At 30.0% G+C, this 25027-nt stretch overlaps 1 protein-coding gene across 1 annotated transcript in view; it reads right to left on the minus strand.

The window, feature by feature from the left end:
- Positions 1-25027, minus strand: part of LOC145832725 (E3 ubiquitin-protein ligase HERC2-like) — a 53253-nt gene that overhangs the window by 12956 nt on the left and 15270 nt on the right. Inside the window, exons 31-74 of the mRNA XM_082940048.1 lie at positions 24705-24928; positions 23652-23890; positions 23199-23350; positions 22935-23010; positions 20575-20745; positions 19861-20047; positions 18539-18637; positions 17707-17809; positions 17215-17400; positions 17069-17153; positions 16421-16545; positions 15963-16107; positions 15725-15881; positions 15270-15404; positions 14884-15012; positions 13897-14123; positions 13543-13672; positions 13371-13470; positions 12605-12696; positions 12230-12313; positions 11887-12027; positions 11424-11501; positions 10664-10885; positions 10355-10490; positions 9800-9987; positions 8934-9128; positions 8549-8656; positions 8199-8399; positions 7889-8012; positions 7492-7607; positions 7202-7351; positions 6532-6730; positions 5761-5960; positions 5390-5514; positions 4929-5135; positions 4408-4631; positions 3832-3926; positions 3386-3539; positions 3000-3110; positions 2853-2943; positions 1658-1878; positions 1263-1373; positions 491-579; positions 135-278 (exon numbers count right to left, since the gene is read on the minus strand). Coding sequence (XP_082796174.1) covers positions 135-278; positions 491-579; positions 1263-1373; positions 1658-1878; positions 2853-2943; positions 3000-3110; positions 3386-3539; positions 3832-3926; positions 4408-4631; positions 4929-5135; positions 5390-5514; positions 5761-5960; positions 6532-6730; positions 7202-7351; positions 7492-7607; positions 7889-8012; positions 8199-8399; positions 8549-8656; positions 8934-9128; positions 9800-9987; positions 10355-10490; positions 10664-10885; positions 11424-11501; positions 11887-12027; positions 12230-12313; positions 12605-12696; positions 13371-13470; positions 13543-13672; positions 13897-14123; positions 14884-15012; positions 15270-15404; positions 15725-15881; positions 15963-16107; positions 16421-16545; positions 17069-17153; positions 17215-17400; positions 17707-17809; positions 18539-18637; positions 19861-20047; positions 20575-20745; positions 22935-23010; positions 23199-23350; positions 23652-23890; positions 24705-24928 — 6476 coding nt within the window. The remainder of the gene's footprint in view (positions 1-134; positions 279-490; positions 580-1262; positions 1374-1657; positions 1879-2852; positions 2944-2999; positions 3111-3385; positions 3540-3831; positions 3927-4407; positions 4632-4928; positions 5136-5389; positions 5515-5760; positions 5961-6531; positions 6731-7201; positions 7352-7491; positions 7608-7888; positions 8013-8198; positions 8400-8548; positions 8657-8933; positions 9129-9799; positions 9988-10354; positions 10491-10663; positions 10886-11423; positions 11502-11886; positions 12028-12229; positions 12314-12604; positions 12697-13370; positions 13471-13542; positions 13673-13896; positions 14124-14883; positions 15013-15269; positions 15405-15724; positions 15882-15962; positions 16108-16420; positions 16546-17068; positions 17154-17214; positions 17401-17706; positions 17810-18538; positions 18638-19860; positions 20048-20574; positions 20746-22934; positions 23011-23198; positions 23351-23651; positions 23891-24704; positions 24929-25027) is intronic.

Below are 25027 nucleotides of genomic sequence, written 5' to 3' on the forward strand. Positions count from 1 at the left end.
GATTAGTGAAATATAGCTCGATAAACTATAAGAAAAAGTATTTAAAAGTCATATGATCGAACAAATTTTTAAAATCCAGACTAATCTTAAAGCAGCTCTTTTTCCGAACACAGTGTATCATGAACAAAACTAACATTAATAAAATGTTGAGGAAACTTGTTGTATCCGAACAAAGCGGTTATGGTGTTGTACACAGTTGAGAACTGCTGCAGCGCTGAAGCGGTTTTCACTTGCATGCTGCTGAACAACTCGAACTTGCTTGATATTGCTGCCAACTCCTGTTCGATGATTTTAAAAAGTTTATATAAATTTAAAAAAAATCCAAACACAACAACAATATTAGGTGTTTAATGTGAGTAGAAACATCCCGAAAATCTGAGATTTAAATAACAGAAAATTAAGAATAATTAAGTTTTATTATAACAAGTATTTTAACAAACTCAAATTTAAAATACTAGTTATTTAGATAACAATTAAAAGGTCAACTCACAGTCATCAAAGGACTGTGAAGCAAATGCTTTCTCGACCAAACAAACTGTGATTCGTACTCATGCTGAGTTTGAACGATACTTGCTAGAGCTGTAAAAAATAACTTATATAACTTTACACTACTAGGTGGTTTAAATATTAGAAAAAACACAACTACACATTAACAATTTTTAAAAATCGTATAAGACATACTAACTTTACAAAGTTTTGATACTGTAGTTTTTTTTAAATTGAAAGAATTAATTACAACTTAAAAAAGTTTGTAGCAAGCGTCTTATATGCATATGGATCTGGAGAATAAACTTCATTCAAATGAAAAGAATAAAATTAATTCAAATATCAAATTTTTTGTAACTCAACTTTTTCTCCCTATTTTAAGGTCGTGACTTAAAAAACCCCTTACATGTAGTTTGTTATGTATTTTATCATAAGCGAGGCGCATGTTTTTTAATTATAAAACTATCTAATACAACTAAAATATAAATATAACATTGTTAGGAAAAGTAAACAAAGAATTACTTTAATTAAGTTTTTTTTTTACCATCTTATTATTAAAAACTTTATTAAGTTTATAGCTTACATAAAAACTAGACTAAATAGTTTTTATTTATTGATTTAATAGTTTTTGCTGTTTTTTTTTTGTTCACTTTTGAAAAAGTTATGTTTTGTTATAACATGTTTAACTCGAAAATTTAACTTTACATAACTTAAAAAACAGTAACATGAAAAGTATAAAAGTATTCAAGTTTTGATGTCATTAAAAGCCTACCAACTTTTGAGAAGATCGTTATTGCCTGTACTGACGAGATATTGTTTGATTTGCATACCATTGTTACTAACAAACCAGTTTATTTGCTGTAAAATCCACAACACTTCATCAGCTTCTGTAAACATAATAACTTATTTTATACATACCTACTCTTAATATGAAAATTGAAACATAAACCTAAAGTGATAGTTATATTTTTTTATAGTTTCAAACCAGCATAGTTTTCTGGTATACAATTTTCTTTAAGGCAACAAAAAGTTTATTAATACAAGTTTTAAACGAGCAAAATATTTTTGGGAAAATTTAATCGTACAAAGAAGGCTTTTTGTTTCTAAACTTATAAGTAAATAATAGATTTTTTATACGAACAAATAAGTTATCAAACAACATTAAACCGACCGAATCCCGGTTTTTGCACAACTTCCACCAGCAAACGGATCATCTGCGCTCGCTGCTCCACGCAAACATCAACACAACCGGCAGTGACCACTTGCAGCAGTTTCTTGAGGCAGCCAATAGAAACGCTCTGTTTTATCACGTGATCGCTGCAGTTCGACGGCGGTTCGCTCATGATTCGGCTGCCGGCCTCTCTGGCTTGCGCGGTGAATCTCCATCCCCATCTAGCGGTTTGAATATTGTTAACTATTAAAAGTGCAAAGACTATAAATTATAATCAATCAGTGTATACTGCACAGAAGCAGGTATAAACATTAAAAATTATCTATGTGGGCTCTTGTACGAATACTCTGTCAACTAGTTGTACTAATAGTTAAATTTTTGTTCAAACAGCATAACTAACTTTCAAACTTGTAAAACATTTGTGTCTTGCCAACTAAAAGCTGCATATAATAAAACCAACTAAAGCGGAGTAAAATAAATTAAAACTAAGATGCTGATTTTCGCTTTAAGAACTAATCTCACACATTTCAGGTAAAAAAACTGTATTCCTAATAAACTTTAAGCTTTATAAAATTAAAAAACATGAGACTGGCTCAGAACCAAGACAGTCCGAACTATTTTTAATTTTAAATGTTTTAGTATTGTCACACAAAAAAAGCCTATCGTTTTCATCAATGTTTATAACATTGATGAAAACGATAGGCATTAAATAACCGAAATTCAACAAATAACTGATTCTAATTAGACCAGGGATTCTTAAAGTGGGCAATATCGCTCCTTTTCGGTCAATTTTACTTAATTGCGGGCTTTACTGAGTATGGCAGCAAAGCAGGGGTAATTGAATATTTAAGAAGCGATATTAAATAACTGGGGCGATTAATTTTCAAGGTTCTGCCGAGGGGGCGTTTATGAAAAAGCGTTTGGGGAAACCCTGAATTAGACGTAGATGAATCAAAACTACTTTTTGTTATTTTATCTGTTGTAATTTAAACAGTTGCACGAGAAAATTAACTATTTTTCAAAACTGAAATAAAAAGAACAACTAACAGATTACAGAATAAATAAAACTTAATATTTATGAACAAATTTAACAAAAACTTTTTGATTTGTTTTTTATTTGAGGAATTAATTAAAATCTAAACTAGCGGAAGTAGTTATTTATAAACACTTTAATCTTAATTATTAACCAACAAACCCAGTATTTTTAGAATTTGAAGTAAATTTCCAATAAAATTCGCTGTTTGGAACGATTACTTCAGAACTCCATTCATTTTCCCAGCTTCGACCTGCATCATAATATTCATAAATACAACAAACAATTTCAGTAAATAACCAAACTAACCAGATCTGATAGCGTAAACTTCAGTTTCGGAGCAGTTCATTATTCTCAGTTCGTCTTTGCACTGCTCTGTTGAGCATCTTCTGTCGAAAACAATTCTTATGCTCTTCGCTTCTGTGGAGTATCAAATATTAAAAATATATATATATATATAGAACAAAACTTATCTCAAAAAAATCTTGTTCTATAAATTCCTTAATATATTTAACTTTGGCTGAATTTTTTTTTTATTAATTTCATTTTTACTGTTTTTTTAAAACTACTTTTTGTTGAACAAAATAAGGCTCTTTATAATTAGTTGTAATTCTTTGACATAATACTTTTACTGTTTGCAAATAAACATGTAATAATAAGAGCTTATAATAAATGTTAAACTAAACAGAACGTACCAGGAATAGAAACGTAACCATCAGTGGTGATGCTGCACTCGTACGGGTGCTTGCTCTGTTCTATCACCCTCTTGTTTGTAGAAAGTTGACTCGTGTGCTCTTCTATCGCCCACTTGATATCGGTCATGATCCTCTCAACATACACGCTTGCATTCTGTATATAAAAATGTATCAATAAAAACTGTTGACTCAATTTAATCATATCTCGGGTATTTTTTTATTTCCTAATAAACTTGATAAAATATTTCCTTGTAAACTTGTTAAAAGTACGTAAAACAGTACTTAAAACTAGTTAGTACAAAAAATAAATTCATTAAAAAACCTTATAATTACAAACATGCATTAATAGAGTAAAAAACAAAGTTAGAAAATTTTATAACTTCTACTGAGCTGTCAGATATTTTTGAACTAGTTTTACTTTTCTCATAACATAGAACACAACAAACCTCCCTACTGAACCTGACGTAGTTTTTGAAAAGCTGGATGAAATATTGACAGCTGCCTTTGCTCAGCCTTTTTGCAACCGAAAGCTTGAATAAATCTGAAAATAAAAATTTTAGAGTTTTTACATTCACATGTTATTTTTAAAGATATTGTAGCACTAATGCCTGTTCCAGTGCTTTCTTAATTATGTAAGAGAAGAGAGTGAAAAAAAAGGTAACTTTTTGTTGCTTGAAAGAGATTGTTTTCAATATAGGCTTTTTTATGTGGACGGTGACTACCAAAACTACTGATGATTGTTGAACAGAGTGTTAATTGTCCTAACATGTTTAGTGTTTTTGTTATGAAATTTGAATTAATTACACCGTGCAGTAAATTATAACAAACACTTTGAACAATACCTAGGTTAATGTAACATTAAGATGTTATCTAGACTATAGTAGCGATGTTATTCTTACATAAAAACATTCATTTCATTTGACGGATCGTCAGGACCCCGTGTAACTACTTAAATAGCAAAAATTGTTTTTAAACAAGCATTTGAAAATTTATAACAAAAATACAAAATATGGAAAACTCACCGTACAGCTTCATGTAGTCGGTTTGCGACGCGAGGCTGCTGTGGTTCTGCTGAAACTGGACGACCGACGAGACCAGTGAGCGGGCCACGGTGGTCCGCATGGCCGCCATGGCGTGCTTGAGGGCGGTGGAAAGGTGGCCGGTGTCCTTGGAAGTGGTCAGGACCAGTTTGGTAAGACTCAACCGGGACACGTCGTCATTATTGTTGCTCTCAATGTATGGCAGCCTGTTGGTTGCTTAAACAATAACATTTACCAACAGTTTTATGCAAAACATGAATATTACTTATGTAAGTATTTAACATAAAAGTATAATGCTTACTACACACTCATAAAGCATAGAACGACGAGAAATTATATGAATAATTTGTCTAAACAAGTACTAAATGATATAAAACAGGTTTTTAGTAAAAGAATAGTGTAAATAATTTAATCTATTCATTATTGCAAATAAGTTTATGAAAACAAAAAACTTTTAATTTAAAACTATGAAAACGTATCATTAAAATAAATAACTAAACAACCTTGCTTTATTTAAGTTTAGCTTGGGGACGGCAACCGAGCGTTTGTTCTGCGTGACAACGGTATTCACGCTATCAACATGGTCATTCACGCATGACCTTCCGAGTTTATCAAATTCGCTCTTGAACGTGATGGGTTTGTATGAAGAAGATTCACCATCTGATCGGACTTCTGACACTCTTGACATTTTGCTTGTCCGCCAAGCAATACTGGTAAAAATATCTTAACAATATTATCAGTATTTTGTTAGATCTTTATACTTTTACGACAACTTATTATAACTATTGTCGTACTACGTACTATTCTCACAAAGAAAAATAATTTAAAGAGACTAAATATAGAAAAAAAAAAATCATCTAACTCATCAAACTGTGCAATATCAAATAATAGCAACTTATAACAACAACGTATTTTATACAACAAAAAAGTTGAAGAAAATTATCAATTATTGTATGCAGCAAACCTGTGAGATGATCCGCACGCGATGTTTGTTATACTGCTGAGCCCCTCAACAATTTGGGGTTTCGGGTTTACTTCGGTCGACCCATTTCCCTGCTGCCCGTGGTCGTTGTCGCCCCACGCGTACACCTAGTACAAATTAAATTACCATGAAGCATTTTTTTAACAACATAAAAAATATATACAAGCTTTCAGAATTTAAAGTTAGTTTTTTATTGGATTGGTGACAGAAATAAAGTGTTTCTAAACACAACGCAACAACAAATTTTTCAAACAGCTGCAGTCATTGTGCAAGTCAACATATTTAGTTCTGCAGTGAGTTTGCAGTAAAGATAAATTGCCGCCGACAAGTTTCGGTTTAAAAAAACGTCAAACCTTTCCGTCGTTGGAAAGGGCGAGGCAGTGGAGAGCGCCGACGGCCACGCTGACCACGTGGACCTTCTGCAGCTCGGTGACTTTCTGGGGCCTCCGCACGTGCGCGTCGGTGCCGTGACCCAGCCTGTGGAAATCCCCTTTTCCCCACGTCCACAGCCTGCCGCTGGAAGAAAGCGCCACTGAGAACTGCGCGCCGCAGTCTGTGTAAAGTAGCTGGTTTGAAATTTTGTGAGGATTGCAACTAAAAAACTATCCATTATTATTTATTAAATAATATAAACGACTTGTATACACAAAAATTAGTTAGATTAAATTCAAATATACAATGATTCAACTGTTCATTTATCTTAAAAGATAATTGTTTTATCACTTAAATTTCTTTTAATTTTTAAATATTTTCATAAAGTTAGAGGACTAGCTATTTAGTTATTTTATTTGCGACAGGTTTCGGTGAGGAAAAAAATGTTACATTGTCTGAAAACAATTAATAAAATAGTTAACTTTAACATTATTGTTTATAAGATAATTATATCTACTCATGCATGAAAATACAAACAAAAGGTTAGATGTTGCTTATTCAAAACTTTGATATTTATAAATGCATACTTGATTGTTTGACATAGTCAGATTTTTTGTCACCGAAAACGGTCTCAAGTAAAATAGCTAACTAGCACATTTGTTGTTATTTAAATAAGCTCTTTACTCAGTAAATTGAGCAGTATTTTATATTCAACAAAAAACAACTATAAAGTCAGCAGACGGAAGCCTTACAAATTTTGATGATGTTTTTCCCGATCAACTTGTCGATGGGGCGGGGAACGTTGCAGCCCTCGCTGCCGCCTCGCCCCAACTTTCCGAAATCCCCGTCGCCCCACGAGTACACCGCCCCACTCTCGCACAAACACAACGTTTGCGAGTCTCTGCTGCCGCAAGCGGCCATCACCACCACTTCGTGGTTCAGCGACATCACCTGGTGAAAGCAATAGAAAAAATTATATCAAAGTATACTGTGTTTTAAAAACTGAACAAAGTTTTATTAAAATTAATATATGTAATAATGAAATTACTTATTTGTAAGTATTGTACAGACATATTTCTTAAGTACTTTACTTAAGTTTACAGACTTTAAAAGGATGTAAATCCGAAATAATTAATATTTAAATACATCAAAAAAAAATTTCAAAACATAAGACAATTATACTAAATAGATCAGTAAGTGTACAAAATTATAAATTACTTTAAAGCTACTTCTTAAGCATAAGATAAAGAGCTTCAATGCTACAAAAAAATATAAATTTGAAAGCATGTTTATTTTTGTCTTTATTCTACACAGAAAAAAAAATCAGTTCTTTGTTCTGTCTAAAAAAATTTTAAATACTTTAAATTGTTTAAAAACTTGGAAATTAATTCATTTCATCATTAGTTATCTTCTTTAAACTACCTGTTTGGGTTTAAGCAGCGTGAAGTTGGTGCCGTGCCCGAGTCTGCCGTACAAACCGTGACCCCAGGTGTACAACTTTCCCCGGTTGCATATGGCGGCGCTGTGAGATCCGCCGCTGCAAATATCAATCACCATGCTCGGTAGTCCTTGCTGTAAAAATAGCATAAATAAATTTTGTTGAAACTTTGAGGTTTTTCATTAAAAAAACGAAGTACAAAATTAACTTTTGTTACATCGCACACGTTTCAAATTACTATAAGTATACTCATGTAAGGCAGGGATGAGCTTACTATAAGTTTGGGTTTTTCAGCATTTATTCGCGTTCCAAGACCCAATTTACCATCGGATCCATCGCCCCAAGAATAAACTCTTCCTTCCGTTGTTAGTGCCATCGCGTGGCGACCCCCTGAATAAAAAAAAGTTGAAAAAATCCAATTTTTTAAGCTAGTGGTAAAAACTCAACAAAAGTTTAAAAAACGATTCAGTCTTCTTTAATTAGTATATTTATACTTTGAGTTCACTATCTAAACATTGTTTTTGGAAACCTTTGGAGCATATTTAGCTATAGTTTTATCCTTCTAAAGATTAATTAAGTAAAAATAATAATAAATAGCATAACTTTTTAAGATCACTGTGAAAACAGTTATGTTGAAGAAGGTTATCTAGTAAAACTCAAACTAAACTGACCAGAGTGAATAGATATCTTAGCAATCTTATCTCCATTAAAATCTATTTTGGAAGGAACTTCAATAAAGCCGTTAAGTTTTCCTATTCCAAGTCTACCATGGGTACACTCGCCACATGAATATGCCTGCAAAAAAATAAAAACTATTAAATTATTCTTATGTGTTTTAAAACTGAAAAAAAGCAAAAAGCAGTTTAAAAAAATAACATTAATAACTTAATGGTAAAAAAGTCAGAAACTACTTACAGAAGCTTTACTTTATTTTGCCTTTTTTAAAGTATAAAAACAACTAGTTAAGCAAAAAGTATTCACATCTCCATCGCTGGTGACGAGAAAAATGCATTTCGAGCCGCCAATAATCTGCTTCACTCCGAAGTCCGAAAGAAACGAGCAGAGCTCAGGGGCTCTGAGCTTTGGACCGTGGATTCCGCCCAGCTGAAACTTGTCGTTGAGGCCCCAAACGTAAACTTGAGACTTGCAGTTCTGATAACTCGTGTCCTCGAACGCTTCTTGCTGTAGAGTTTCAATTTAAAAATACATATGCTTGCAGTCTCAGCGCTGGTAACTTGTTCAAAAACCTACTGATGGTTTTAACTATACAAAGAAAAAAAAAATATTTTGAAAAAGCAGCACGTTTAAAATATATATTTAAGACCACTGACTTTTTTTTCGTGAGTTGAATGATCAGAAACTAAATACAAGTCTGAGTTGTCGATAGTCATTCTCATATCTTCTTCTGTAGAAGTCACAATTTTCATCGAGACTATTTTCTTTTAAAACAAAATAAATGTTATTTTGATAAAAAAATATATTTCAAATTTTATTTAATTTCAATAGTGGTCAAATTTTATTATAACTTAAAATTTAAAGTTAATAGAGAAATTCTTATTCTTTAATTAACATTTTGTAATTTAAATCTATTATGTTATTTAATCGTGCTCATAACTTTAAATTTAAAAAAACTAACAACGTTGCATAATAAATAACATTAGTAATAAAAACATTTTATATTTACTTAACTTGTGCAACAAATATAAATAAACATACCACAAGATTTGACTCAGTATAATGAGCTTGTGATGTCATAGAGAAAGATATCTTAACAAACGTCATATGTTTGTACAAATTTTCAACCAAAACAACTTCGCTCATGCCTCTAACACCTCTAACGACATTTTCCATATGTAATGGCGGCTCGTTTCCTATCTCTAATGTGACGTCACAACTATCTTCAGACTCGATCTATAACGTAATTTTATTGATACTTCATTGTGCAAGATAAATTTAGCAGGGTTGCCACTCATTTTTTCAAACTTTTTTCCAGGTTTTCCAAATTTCTTCCAGGTTTTTAAAAGTACACATTTTGGGTCTATTTTTAGTTTTAAATTTATTTCTATTTAAGAAAATGTGTTAAATAGAATAAAAGCACTGAAAAGATATTGTTAACTTACTTTAATAGTGAATTTTAATATAAAAAAAATTTATTATGACAAAAAATCTTAATTATATGATATATTTTTTGTGACAAATCAATACTTTACACCTGAAAATGTTAAAGTTATTAAAATTTCCAGGTTTTTCCAGGTTTTTTCATCAAATTTCCAGGTTTTTCCAGGTTTTTTTCAAAATTTCTTAAATTCCAGGTTTTTCCAGGTTATTTAAACCTAAATTATCAAACTCCAGGTTTTTCAAGGCTTTTCCAGGTTTCCAGGTAAAGTGGCAACCCTGATTTAGTCATAGTTTTGAAATTTTGAACAAGATACTTGTGCAAATATCTACAACATACTTATTCACTAATCAAAACAAAAACTAAAATCAACAATGCAAACAGTTATGATTTACTTATAATTTTGTATAAGATGCAACATAATTTGTATAGGAAAAAAGCTAATTATTGTTTAAATAATTCGAACAGTGATCGTGAGCAGTTGTATGATGTGATGCGGATTTATTTGCATGAGATAAGAGCACGGAGTTTTTCTTTTCAAACACGTGTTCTGCATTCCATCGAACAGTAATCTTGTTTCTAATGGCTCGTTAATATCCGGTTCCTGGTACGTTGGCATCGCTTCAAAACGTTTGACTGCTTCCATGAAGTTTTCTATAAAAATATTCATTTATTAGAAAATTAATTGTTTAAAGTATATAGAATTTACAAAACATATTGCTTTTGCATCCTAAATTTGAACTACAATAAATCATACAGTAACTACATTCAGAAAAAGCATAGTTTTATAAACTAATAACAATTTAAACAAAATATTTTACTTAAAACAAAATAAGTCAAGTAATTCAAAAATTTATTACACTCGTGTTTTATCATATAGATTTATAGAACTATTAGTAGTATAGTATTGACATTAGTACATCATCAGAAAACTAAACTTTGTGAGAATAATAAAGTTAGAGTAGTTTAATCAACGTGATTTAAAGTATGACTGCATAATCATAGCAACTATCAAACAAACCATAATATATTGACGGGTGATCCACAACTTTCTGATTGTCATGTGAACCCTGTATTTTTACAAAAGTGTGTCGTTTGGTAGCATGTTTCGCACCAGATTCGTAACAACCCCCGCACATTGTGAATGAGGGACAAATCTAAAAAAAGAATATTTTAAGTAAAATGACCAAATACATCGAATTAACAAAACAAAAATATAATTATTTTTCATATTTTTTATATCTAAACACTAAATGAAAACCACCAAAATATTATAATTTATTTTTTGACAGAGCTTCCTACAGTTACATACATCAAAAATTCCACTCACCTGACACTTGTAGCAAGACCCTTGAATCGGCGTTGCTTGGCAACTGTTGCAAGTGAGGCGGGAAACAACCTCCAGCTCTTCGTTCACTCCCGTCCAATCACGTTGTTCCGGAAAGTTGACTCTCACTTGTGATTGGCTGACATCGGTAACCATGCCAACGCTGTCAAGCTTCACTGCGCCCCATTGAAATCTGGGAAGACCCACTGTGGGTCGGACCCTGACCTTTTGTTTAAGTTTAGCATTTAGTGTTAATACTTTTGACCTAAAACTAAAATGAGTTTTAAATCAAAATAAATTTCAAGAATTCCTAAGGTACGTTCTGAGCCTTAATATTCTAAATTGTAGATTTAATAAAAATAATAAAATTGTACATTGATTGAATTTTACAATAAGAGTGATGAATCTTTTTTTTTTTTTTAGATAAAGAAAATACTGTGTTTAAACTAAAACGTTTTTTATATAAACACAATTAAAATGTAATGATTTACAACCCAGAAATGTTTTGTGGAAAATCTTTAATAAGTTAGGCTTATATTTAAAAAAAATAGTAATTAAAACAGAGCCAAGTTCAAAAATTTTTTGATACTACTCAATTTTTATTAAATAAGAACTAAACTCAAACTTACATATATTTCTAAAGTTTTTTAGAAATATAAAAATATATGCAGGTATTGTTTTTATCATTTATTACAACTTTAGTTATTACTTTTGTTTTAAACAACAACTACATCATATCTATTAATCAATTAAAAACAAAAACCTCATCGCCAACTTTAAGGGATTCATTTTGCTGGCTATTGGGAGCTGATTCGAGTATTTCAATGTTCACATATTTGACCTGTTATCATTTTTTAGTAAATATAATTGTTTTATAGTTAAATGTAGTATGTAAAACTTTTAAACTTTTTATTTCAATTAAGTAAGGTGTAAAAGTTTTTTGTAATCCTTACTAAAAATATATAAGAAAAAGTTATTTGTATTGTAGCAAACTTGTTACTTTTATAATAACATAACGTTTTACTTTCTGATTGTCAATTTTAATTATTTAAAATCAACTGAAACCATATCTTTTAATTAAACGAACAAACATAAATAAATGAAACATATTTAGAAAAAAATTAGTCGTTATCATTGACTAATAGCAAACTGTGCTTAAATTTTGTTTACTGATGTTGTAAACAGATAAGTAAAGCAACAAATAAGTTAAAAAATTTGAAACACACCCAGTAAAGTCCCCTTCTGTTGACCCAATCAACCTGGACGTTGAGGTCATGGAGACCGTCGCAATCGTGCCTGGTAACCACCCCAAAATCCCCCTCATCAACTTCTTCGTAACCTTGGATGCATCGGACCATAGAACCTTCCTGCAACAGATGTAAATTTTACAGCCTTAGTGAAAGCCAGGCAAGCAAATATATTTTTTATATTATCAATGAGATTAAATGTTTTGAAGAATTTACTGTATAAAACTTATAATGAAAACTTAATGTTTTAATAACTTTGGAAATGATTTGATATTTTGTTGTTCATTTTTTATAGTAAATTACTATTTAACCATTTGTTTACTTTTATTATTGATCTAATGTAGCTGGCGTAGTCTTCATCACACGAAAAATCAATGCGTTTTACATTCAAATCGGTATCTGAATCCTATAAAGTGATGTAAATATAAGTTTATCAAACCAGATAAGCAATCGATTTCAGATTTTTTACCACAAGCAACTATATTTTTTGTACACTAAACATAATAAAATAACTGTAAGATGTCATGCAATTAAAATTGAAACGTCAAGGTAAAATAGTTAGAATTTAAGTACGTATGGATTCATAAACATTATGTGCTTATTTGTTAAAGTTAAATTAAACCAAATAAATTAAAATAGAGTTAATTTTAAATTAAGCTAGTTTAGTTTAAAAAAGTTTTACTAAAGGTTTTATTACTAGTGAATTAGAGTCGTCTTCAACCATAAAGTTATTTTTGAAGTTTTCGTATCCAGTTACTGACAGCAACTCCATTGATTCTTCCGAACAAGCTTTAGAAAAATTAAAAGTAGATGAAAAATCTCATTGCAAAACTTGTCAAACTAACAATTTTGAACGATTGTTGGTGACTTTAATCAGCTAACACCAATAAATTGTTATATTTTTCTTAAACTTAGTTGCATAACAAATTTCTATAAAAAAACAGTTGCAAAGAAAGACTTTAATCATATGTTTAAGTTGTCTCTATTTTTATTAATTGGTAGTTGACATGCTTCAATGTTTGAAATTTGTTTATTTCATCTTGAATTGGTCGTATTACGTATGTTTGTTATCTTAAATTCAGTCGTCTATTTTTAAATACTCTTTATCTTTCTAAATACTCTTTTTAATAATTTAAAACTTCGTATACAACATTTATAACAATTTATCAAGCATATTGCTTATAAATATAAACTTGAGTTTTGACAAAAATTTACATTTAACACCTTATGTATGTTGCTACTAATTTAAATACTAGTGCTATTTCTTTAAACATTACAGGTTTCTGATAATATAAAAATTTACAATTATGAGAGTTTTTTCGTTTTTTATTAAATACTAAATGAAATGTTGTCTTCATTTTTTAAATACGATGCTCACCAAGCATATGTTTATAATCGTGTATTAAACAAAGTTTTAAAACTTTAGTTATATCATTTGTAAAAGATGTCATCGTGAAACTTACTGGAAAACATGTCAGACAAATTAGTGTCGGTCGCTTGATCATCCACAGACCACCCAGAGCTCGAATCATCTGAGTTCTCCGTCAGCCAGGTTATGGCTTCCTGTTCGAAGTTAATTTAATTTATTTAAACTTTATCTAAAAACCAGTAAGTTGAGCGTGAATTAAAAATAACCTCAATAGTTTGGTGCTTGTTGGCAACGTACGCGCTTTGTATGTGGCGAGCTTTGAAGCCCATCTCCTTCAAAAGCACCATGTTTTCCGGGGAAACGTCGACATTTCTACACCACTGCGTACTCGTGGCTCTTAGATTAAATTGTCACTTTTTATTAGTTTTATACTTGTACGCTTTCATTAAAACATACTAGGTTTAAAGGTTTTAACAACCATTGTATTTTATCAACACATATGTACTAACTTGAAAAAACAAGTAAAATATTAAATGAAGTTTGAGTAAGACCGTACGATAGCTAAAATCTCAATAAATTTCAAAACACCATGGTTATCTTATTTCTACACTTAAACCAACTCCGATTTCTTCCTGTCGATCATCCGCTTCAGCTTGGTCTTCCTCCTCCTCACCACCTGCTTCTTGGGCAGCTGGTTGAAGAAGTTGTACCCCGCCACCGCGTTCCTGTCCATCCGCCGCTTCCTCCTCTCCTTCCTCCTCTGCATGATTTCCTCCTCCGTCGACGATCTCGTCTGCACCTCCCCCGACGACGCCTTCTTCGCCAACCCCGAGCTCAGCTTTCCTTTCTGAAAAATTACAAATAGTTAGAAAACTTGCTCAACAGTTTGGTGGACATGGATATATAAAGTTAAAAATAGTTTTAATTAAGTTTCAAAACACATGTATCTGATGCAATTTTGAGCCAAAAACAGCGCTGCTATTTTTTGAGGCAAAAAGACTGAGTGACCCATAACTAGCCTGAGTTGGCCTGACTTGATGATGACATAAAATATAATTATATAAGGTAAAAACTAAAAAATATACTGCCAATGAGGCTTTAATACTTAAAGCATCAAGAAAAAAACAAATGAACTTAAGGGCATAGGGGAGTAATCACTTTTTTCACAATTTGATATTATTTTATAGATTTTTAACTAAGCTACAAGATGCTTTTTACAGATTTAAAAAACTTAAAACAACTTTTAAGATATAGCAGGTCAAAGTCGGTGGCAACAATAGGTTCTTTATGGGAGGCGCAAACTAAAACCGTTAAAAAAGACTATTCACTAAAAATCTATCTTCTCCTACGTCTTCTGAGATAAATAGCTAAAACTTTCAAAATTGATAATGTTTCTTACAAAATTTAGAAAATTCTGTCAGGAAGAATCTTTAAAAAATCAAAAAATGTAAAATTTATAAGAAAAATAATTTTTTTTTTTAATACATAGACTTAATAATACAAAAAGACTTGAAAATTACTTTATGTTATAAACCTTTAACTTGCTTCTTAATCGATAGACATTCAATTTAAACAATAATAATCACCAATTCAATAACAAACCAAACCTGAACGACAAAGAAACACTGTTTGGTTTTGAGCAGGGTTTTGCAGCACTGTATGACTTCAGCTTGCGAATACTGGGTCTTCAGAGGCGAGGGTTGCACGGCAGTCGATACAAGTTCGCTCATTATACTCTGCGATGAAACAGTTTGTTACCAGTCACTTTTACGTGACTTGACTACACATGAAGTTTTTTTATTACACTAAAATGTGTTATCTTTTTAGACTTATTTAAGCACTGACGAGGTCTTTGACCGAAACTTAGTTTGTAAAATAAATTGTTGAAAGAATAAATTCATTATTTCTCCTCCAGTAGTTGAGATCTCTTTATTTGTTTTCTTAAAACCAAAACATATAACACTAAAATGTGTTAGAAATTAAGTATTCACACCTGACTTTGTGGAGCTTCTCCATCTGCTTTGTCAATTGCGGTGAAAATTTTTTGCAGCATGCTTTGATCAGTAAAAACAAAAGGGAAAAACTCCAGCAAGTTATAAATCACACAGTTCAACAATCCACAAGACTCCTAAATATCATTAATTGACTTGTTAAAAATAGTTGCAAATGTTTTGGTAGAACAAAAATTTTTTAAAAACTAAACTGTTAAAACTATTTAAAACAGATCCAATTTTTGTAATATAGAATTTACTTAAATGGATAATTAAAAAAAATTATTAAGCTTTGATTTTAAATAACGTTTTTGTAGTTTACAAAATCTTTATGAAATAATAAACTTATTAGAACCAGTTAAATAAAAAAATCAAATAACAGAAACAAATAAAACATTTTGCTTAATGAGAACGTTTTTTAAGCTGCAACTGAGATACTTAGTTTAGAAAAGCAAACCTTATTCTCAACAATTTTATGTTCCTGCAGGGCAAAACACAGAAGTTCACAAAGTATTGTGACGTCGTAATCGTCAAGGAAAGAGCTCAGTCGTATGGCGTCATCAGACTTTATATTCACTTCCAAGTTTTTGTACGACGTTTGAAAAGCTCCCGACCTGCATTTGATTATTTTCCAATTGAACATTCAACTGAAGAAAAAGACGTAAGCAATACAAAGCAAAAGTTGTTTAACTAACTCGTAAACAACATTCAGCGTGGAGTCTGAGTTAATGGAAAACACTGTGCCCAGCCCCTTGCTGTCATTTTTGACTTGCGCACCGACTCTGAACCTGGTGTCTACGTTGCTCAGTAGAAGCAAACACACCAAGCTTTCTATGCACCCTGAAAACAATCGCAAGCATTTTTGTTTAACTCTCTAATTGATGTGTTTTGTTTGATAATGCATGTAGTAAAAACATTATTCAAATCAAGATAAAACTTTTAATTGACTATAATTAATTTTCATTTAAAACCTTACAGACTTTATTTTCAAAAGTTATTTACCTACCAATGACTTATGAAATCTATAAAAAAACCATAATTTATTCTTGAAAAAATTTATACACTGGTATATACAACTAATTTCATACGTATGTCTTCATTCACATAATACTAAAACTTTAGTTAATAATATCTGATACTAATTGGGTACTACTTGACTTAATGTCTTCGTTGTACGTTCCGCTAACAACAGACTTGACATCAAAATTCAATCTTCTAATAGAATATCTTGTCATTGAGTGAATAGCTTTCTTCCACTTTTCAGCTTTTCTTAAACCCCTGTTAAAATGGTTTAATTTAAGCACACAACGTTTTTTCACTTTGTTCTAATTTTTAAGTATTATATTCTTCTAATAACATATTTGTTATCTGTTTAAATATAGTCTGTAAATTAAGCTAAGCCTTAATGTATCCATAAATGTAAACTTTGATTTTCAAATACTTATAATAACAAAGTAGCTCATTAATTATTTATTAATTGTAAGTCTTATGAATAAATTCATAAATCAATAAATTTGTCTTACAATAACATTATCACACAACATCTTCGTATATATTTCAAACTGCTTACAATGCAATTTAAAATTTCAAGTCATACTAAAGTACAAAACAATTCTATATAAGTAAAAACTGTTTCGAATTTCAAGTCAGCTTGAAATCATACAATTAAAAATGACAGCTTAAACAGTTTTAGTATGTTTTTGAATTATACTAAAACAAACTTACCGTCAATAAACAAACACTAAAAATTAACAACAAAGCTAAACTTTGAAAGCTTAGTAAAAAAAACTTTGATCAAAACCTAATTAATAGGACAATTTCTTGCGACAAGCTTGTTTCAGTTGAACATGATAATGAAACTCCGTCCAAATAATTGCTCGAGTCGTCTGTAAAAACGTATACAATATATCAACGTTAAAAAAGGATACAAATTTGAATGTAGTCTACCTAAATCAGTGTTTGCTGAAACATCCATGTATGCGAAAACAACTTTGTTTATGAAGTCATACATGGAATGAATAAACCCGTTTATGATGTCTTCATCCTCTACATGTTTTAGTATTGCTTCTAAAAACTTCACACATTGCAATTGCTGGTTTAAAAGAGTCGCATTTGGTGGCTGACATAACATACCTGTAATTAAAAACACATCTTTTAAATTACTTTTGGGAGTTTAATCAGATGCATTTTCAACCTTACTGGAAAGATACTTACTGATTTTCAGCTAAAATGTTCCTCAATAACAGCTAGTTTAATATTTAACGTTTCAAAATTCAATCAAAGCTTTAGTTTTTCTATTCTTCTACAGTGCAGAGAAAATGATAGAAGTAATTAATTACAAATTCAATAAAAATGATTTTTTATTATTTGAATAATTTGGTTTTTAAATAATTTTCAATAACAACAACAGTCAAAAACATAGCAGGAAACTATACTAACTTTTGCAATGTTGTATGATCGATTTTGATGCAAGAAGTTTAGCAAAACTTTCGTTTGAAGCCAGCAACCTCAAAAACTCGAAATTCATCCAGTTGTTTGCTTGCTTTTTATTTAAAGAGAGTTAAAAAGACTAAACGTAAAGAAAATTAAATTTAGAAAATAACAAGCTACCATATACAGGGTTGCCACTGAACTTTGGCAAATTTTCTCCAGGTTATCAAAGTTTCTTCCAGGTTTTTAAAAGTAATTATTTTTGGGTTTATTTCTAATCTAAAACTAAGTTAAAGGTAAAAACTGTGTTAAATAACAACACTGAAAAGGAACAGTAAAGATACTTTTTATGTGTTTTTTAATTAAAAAAATGTTTGATGATTACAAAAAAATGTTGTCTATATGATAGATTTTTAGGGTCAAATTGTAATTTCACTACAGTACTTAACATGTAAAAATTGTCTAAAATTCCAAAATTTTCCAGGATTTTTTTTTTAATTTCTCAAATTCCAGGTTTTTCTAGGATTCTAAGTTTTTTGACAACCCTGCATATAAAGCATTTAGGTTTTAGAGAGATAAAATGTTAAAGAGAATTAACCTTTTTTTTTAATTGTAAAATCGATACAGATATTTTGAATTTAGTTTTAATTTTGAAAAAATTATTAAAAACTTTGCAAATGAAACTCTACAGATGACAATTACATAAATTAATTAAAATAAAATATAATTTCTAAATAAGTAATTAGCTTTTATTTATATTTTCAACAGTTTTAACACAAACAAAGTTATATGAAAGTTGAAAAATAAACTAAACTCCATTTTTTAAATACAAATAACTTACTGTAGTTTTTTCAATAACTTGTTGCAACAACGTCAAAACTTTTTTCATCGTGACATCATCTATGTTTGAGCAGTTACCACTTGCAGTTAAAAACATAACCTGAAACAAAAATAATATTAAGTATTTACTAAAATTTAATTTCAAAAACTACAATTATAAGATATTCTGAAAAATGATTCTTGTTGGATAGTACAAATTAAAAATTTTATAAAAAATTACTTAATGGAATTTTATTCTTAACATTTTTTTTTCTCAAAAAAACATTTAACAAAATAAATGCGTTAAACAAATGGTTCTTGTTCAAATACAATCTTTTTTTCTAAAAGCGGATTATAGAGTTTTTCTAAATATTTCAAAAATTATAATACAAATATTTTACTTTTCTTAACCTTTAAAATTAAGCCACACCTTGTTTAATCAAAATATATATTTATTTGGTGTATTTTAAAGACATAAAACGCGAACTATTATTTAAAAAAATTCCTTCAAAGCTTCGCAATATTTTAAAAGAGTTTTTCAGGGCATATGGGTGTCCAACATTTTATTTTTAGAATAATTAAAATTGGCTCTTATTTGAAAGCATAGAGTATATACTATAAGATAAAGTTTACGGGGAAAAATAAAATTTATTGATTCTTGAGATATAATCATTTTTGTAAAAAAAATCCGATACAACTGAATGGAATCAAAAATTTTCAAGGCCCATTTTCTGGAAATTCTTAAAAGTTCACTAAAAATCTATCTTCTCCTTCATTTTTTAAACTATTGACCTCAAATTTTTAGGAACATTTTCTTACATTATAGGATAAATCCTATTGTTACAATTAAAGAAATAAACAAAATTAAAAGTTTTATGAGCGAAAAAATAAATAATAAATACATTTTTATATTGATTTACTCTTATAATTTAAAAAAAGAAAGATTTTTTTTGTTGGTATAATTGCTTAAAAAATTGTTTAAAAAATTATTTGAAACAAGTTAACAATTCACTAAAATGTTTTGCAAATACGAGCACAGTAATGGAATTAAATACCATAAAAAATTTGGTATAAATTAAAAACTGAAATATATATTAATATAATTAATAATCTGGTAAATATATATATATTACAGATTAAGATTGGGAAAAACGAAATCTAGCCCGCGACGTACTATTATTTATTTCATTACTTATTTGAGCTATTTAGATGCACAACGGTCATAAATACCTGTGTCTTATATTATTAGTCTTTTCTACACAAATTGTATCGAAACCTTTTAGTTGACAGATAAACATTGAGATTCTATTTATAAAGCAGTAGTAAACAATAAAACTCAAATACTTGGTGCAGCATTCCGCTCATCAAGTAGACTGCCGTCAAATCGCAACTTTCAGCAGATAGATGCATCGCGTTTACGTCACGTGATGATGTTTCTATTGTGACGTCATTGTCAGGCAGGCTCGGCTCCGGTTCTTCGTATTGCCCGAAATCAGCGAGCTTCAAGTCGTACTTTCCCTCCTTTCCCATTCTTAAAAAATATCTATTATTTGTACGTTAATTTAACTTTGTTGATAAGTCTAACTTTTTCAGACCAAATTTATTATTATTAACAAATTGAAAAAAAGGTCTTTGGAATGTATCAATATATGATATATATTTTTTTTTACATTTTATATACATATATACATATATATATATTAAAAAGATTTACTAAAGACAATTTAATATACTTCGTTCAAATACTTAACCTTTAAAAATAGCTTAAAACTAGATATGATTTAAACAACAGTTTTTTTAAAATCAGATACATTTAGTGCAGGGTTTCATAAAAGTTGCAACTTTTGGCTATCAAGGTGGAATTAAGGGGGTGAAAAAGTAAATGTGTAATTAACTGGTAAAACGGAAGATACCTAATGATCAGGGAATTTTTTCTTTGGTTTCAGCCAAAAAGTGGGCTATTATAAAAACGAGTTAGGGAAAACCCTGGTTTAACGCCTCAAAGGTAAAAACTAAACGAAATGACTTGTTATAAAACGACCAAGGTTAATTAACAACCTGTACGAGTTGGTGACTCCGGACGACTGCCACTTGACCCTGACCCACCCGTCGTCCTCGATCTCGCCCACGATCACGCCGACCTCGTTGTCGTCCTGATTCTCCCACTTCCAATCGGGACCGCGGACCACCCTCGTGCCCAGTTTGAGCTTCGACACCACGTGCAACCGCCTGCGATGTTTGCAAACAGTTAGAGTTCAGCGTGGACAGCGTGCAAATATGGGACGCAGTTTACTAACATGGGCATTTCTAAATGGGTGATGTGTTTTTGCAGAAATGCGCTTTAAATAGTAGGAGTAAATTTTGAGTTAAATGAACAATTTCTTAAAGTTTAACAAAGCCGTATCGTATGTCAATTATGTTGTTGCTATCAACGTTTCCATATATATCACAACTTTCTATAGTTATATATATATTTTTTTTTATTAAAATACCAATTTAATAAGAAACACATTCTAAGTTTAAAATTTATTCGCATGACGAATTTTCGACTTTCCATTAGTCATTATCAACAAAATACTGTGCAAAAATAACTAAAATTAATGATAAAAAAGATTACCCATTGAGACCTATTGTATCAATGCTAAACACACCGTCATATAAATTAGCTAAACACCTGGATGTAACAATCAAACATCATATCCCAAAAAAGTATTGTGTAGAAAACAACAAAGAGATTTTAGAAAAACTTTCTAAATATGAACAGAAAGACGGTGATTACTGCATTAGCTTTGACGTAGTCTCACTATTTACTAATGTACCACTAAATGAAACTTTACAGATGATTGCAAGTGAAGTACGTAATAGTACCATACCACAATCAAACATGTTAAATCTTTTAAAGTCTGTTACTGGAGGTTTGTTCCAATATAATAATCAATTATATACACAAATAGATGACGTAAGCATGGGAAACCCACTAGCGCCTACTATAGCAAATTACTTCATGGGAACATTGGAAAAAAATCTCTTTAACACCGAAGATGAAAATAATTCTGTTTTATACCTTCGATATGTCGACGACATATTCTGTATCTTCCGAAAAGATGTTTCATTCGAAAAATTCCACAAAAAGTTAAACAAACTACATAAGTCTATCAACTTCACCTATGAATTAGGTGGAAACGAACTCCCATTTTTGGACATTAACATCAAACTAAAGAGAGAGGAAATAACAACAAAGGTACACAAAAAAGAAATTGATACAGATGTCATTTTAAATTTTAGTGCAGTGGCACCAATTAAATGGAAAAGAGCTCTAATACTGTGGTTTGTAAACAGAGCAAGAATTATAGCTTCTATGCATAACATTTACAAACAAGAAATCACAAACTTAAAAGAAAAATTCTTTAAAAATGGTTATCCAAAGAAATTTGTTGATGACATAATTGAAAGATCTCTTAATATTGATAAAGACTGCACTAAGCAAAAACTAAGTAACTCAGACTTCAAAAATATTGTAAAGGTACCTTATATTGGAAAACCTAGTATCGAGTATAAAAAGAAACTAGAAAAGCTTTTAAACAATTACATCGAAGACTTCAAAGTAATTTTACCACAACAAAAGTAAGCAATTACTTCAGTAATAAAGATAAGACACCCCATGAATTAAAATCAAACGTGGTCTATGAGTATAAATGCTCTTATGATAAGAGTATCCAGTATATTGGATTCACTTCACGACCATTAGTAGAAAGAATTAAAGAACATTTAAAAGGCAAAACATCTGTATCGGACCATATTAGCAATTGTAATGTTTGTAAAAATGAAAAAATAACTGTTAATAATTTTGGAATTTTGAAAGAATGTAGAAATAAATTTGAGACCCTGATAAGTGAAGCTCTACTAATTAAACGATATAATCCAATTTTAAATAAACAATTAATTAAACCGAGTTTTACCCATAAACTGAGAATTTTTGATTAGTTTGATATATATTAGTTTAACAATTTGTTAGTATTTATGTAAAATATTATTTTATTATAATTTATAATCTTAATTTATAAATTTTTATATAGTGTATCAATTAAAAAATGTTTGTATACTTAGTTGTTTATCACTAATTTTAGTTATTTTTGCACAGTATTTTGTTGATAATGACTAATGGAAAGTCGAAACGTCGTCATGCGAATAAATTTTAAACTTAGAATGTGTTTCTTATTAAATTGGTATTTAAAAACTCCAGTATCCCCACCTGTTTTTTACTTTTTTATTTAAAACAAAATTACAATGACTTAATTGTTTTTTTCAAGTTGAACATACCGCAATTCTTACAGCAGCTGTAACTCTTAATAAAGTGGAGTAGACAAAGTTTAAATAATAAAAATTTATTTAATATGAAAATATTTCTATAAACTAACGAATCCTTTTTGTCCACTTGCTTGTTTTCACCAAAACTTGAAACCTCAGAAATGGAATGTGATTGATACTTTTTATCTGAAAAATATTAAAAAGTTTATTTTAATCAAAGAAATATAGTTATATTTTAACTTAATTTTTTTTCATTTCAAGATAATCGGAAACTAAGAGTAGTAACTAAAATTGAACAAGACTTTATATGAAAACGATTGATTGTTTGTAAACTAAATAGTATCTTTAAAACTTCACTCAGCATAAGCAAACACCTTGATCAGAATGAGGAAGGTTGGAGCGGTTTGATTTTTCAATCGCGTTCATTAAGATGAGCAATCTGTTGAGCAAGTTGGAAGAAAGCACCCTGGTGACATCGTCTGCCGTTATTTTGCTGCAGAGAAGCTTCAGACACATCGTAATATACCTTCAGTGAGTTTTGTAAGTTATAATAATTTATAAAGGAAAACATTTTGTACCAACTTTTAACTGAAATCAATAAGTTTTTAAGGATAATTAAGAAAAGAAAGTTTATTTAGAGAATAAAACTCCTAAACTTTTAAAAGGAAACTCTTTGCCAAAAGAAAAAAAAAATCATAAACTAAAAAACTTCAAAGCAAAAAAAAAATCAATAAGATTTTAGAGACGATAACTAAAGCAACAATTTATTTACAGACCGAAACTCTTAACCTTGCAAAAACAAAAATACGGAATTTTTTTTTCACTACCTGCTCCTGGTTCTTACAAGCTGCAAGGCATTTTTATCACACTGATTCTTCTGATGAGTGGGAAGCAGCTCGTGCAAGTAACTGAGGGACCAGTCGACGAAGCTCGCTTTGTTTATTGAAGCCAGCAACCCCCACATTTTTCCTTTTGGAGGCTGATCTTTTTTGTTTGCTTTTTCATTGTTGTCGGGCTCATTTCCTTCCTTTTTGCCACCAGCTTTCTTTTTCAAAGACTTTAAGCTCTGGAGTTTAAAATATTGAACATTTACTGAATAAGATATAATTTTTTTAAAAAGATTCATTTTAAATTACATAAAAAAACAAATTAAATAAATTCCTGATAAAGTCTTTGTGATTAAAACCAAAACTTTTTTATTATGGAATCATCAATAAAAAGTTACTTTGAAAAACATATTATAAAAACGACTGGTATACACTTAGTTTTAATACCTAAAATTTAAAAAGTATATATACATATATATTTATGATATTAAAAAAAACAACTAAATTTCGAACCGTTTACTCAGTTTCAATGTTTAACACATATCTTCAGAACGAAATAAAGTACATAGCAAAATATTTAAAGAATCACACAAAAAACACATTGTGATGTATATATACATATATATAAGATGTAACGTTAAAAGGCGTTAAATCCTGGAGATCCTGATAAGCTAAGCTTATCGGAATATATACCACATATTTTATTGCTTCAAAACTTTATTCCGACTAACGGCGTTTCACTGCTCTCAAATAAATTTAAGAACAGATCTACGGAGTCTATAAAATATTAACACACATTAGAAAAAGAGCATGTATAATGTTTATGTGAGTAGTAACTATAAACATTGTACATAATTATACATGCTTTTTTTCTAATGTGTATTAATATTTTATAGACTCCGTAGATCTGTTCTTAAATTTATTTGAGAGCAGTGAAACGCCGTTAGTCGGAATAAAGTTTTGACACAAAAACATCTGTGGTATACATATATATATATATATAAATACTATTACTAATTATAGTTGAATCAAAACACTTTGTAAAAAACTAACAATCTTAGTGAACTTCTTAACTTTTTCGTCAGTAACGTTATTATTTACTCTGAATCTCTGCAAAATTCCGAACCATCCGAGCATGACGGTGTACTTGACGGAGGGCATGAAGTTTTCACCCAGCAATTTTCGTATTTCCACGCTCGCCACGTGACCATCCAGCATTGACTTGGAATCTTCCACTAGTCTCTCGCGTATACTCTCCAACGTGTATTCGTTTACGCCTTACAATTAGCAATACATATTGGTTTTAACTTTAAATTAGAAAGTATGTTCATTCATTTTAGAGTAAATTTTACTAAAAAAGGGGACTTTTTTTAGAA

Source organism: Thalia democratica, chromosome 3, assembly GCF_965202585.1.
Source record: "Thalia democratica chromosome 3, ktThaDemo2.hap1.1, whole genome shotgun sequence".
NCBI lineage: Eukaryota > Metazoa > Chordata > Thaliacea > Salpida > Salpidae > Thalia > Thalia democratica.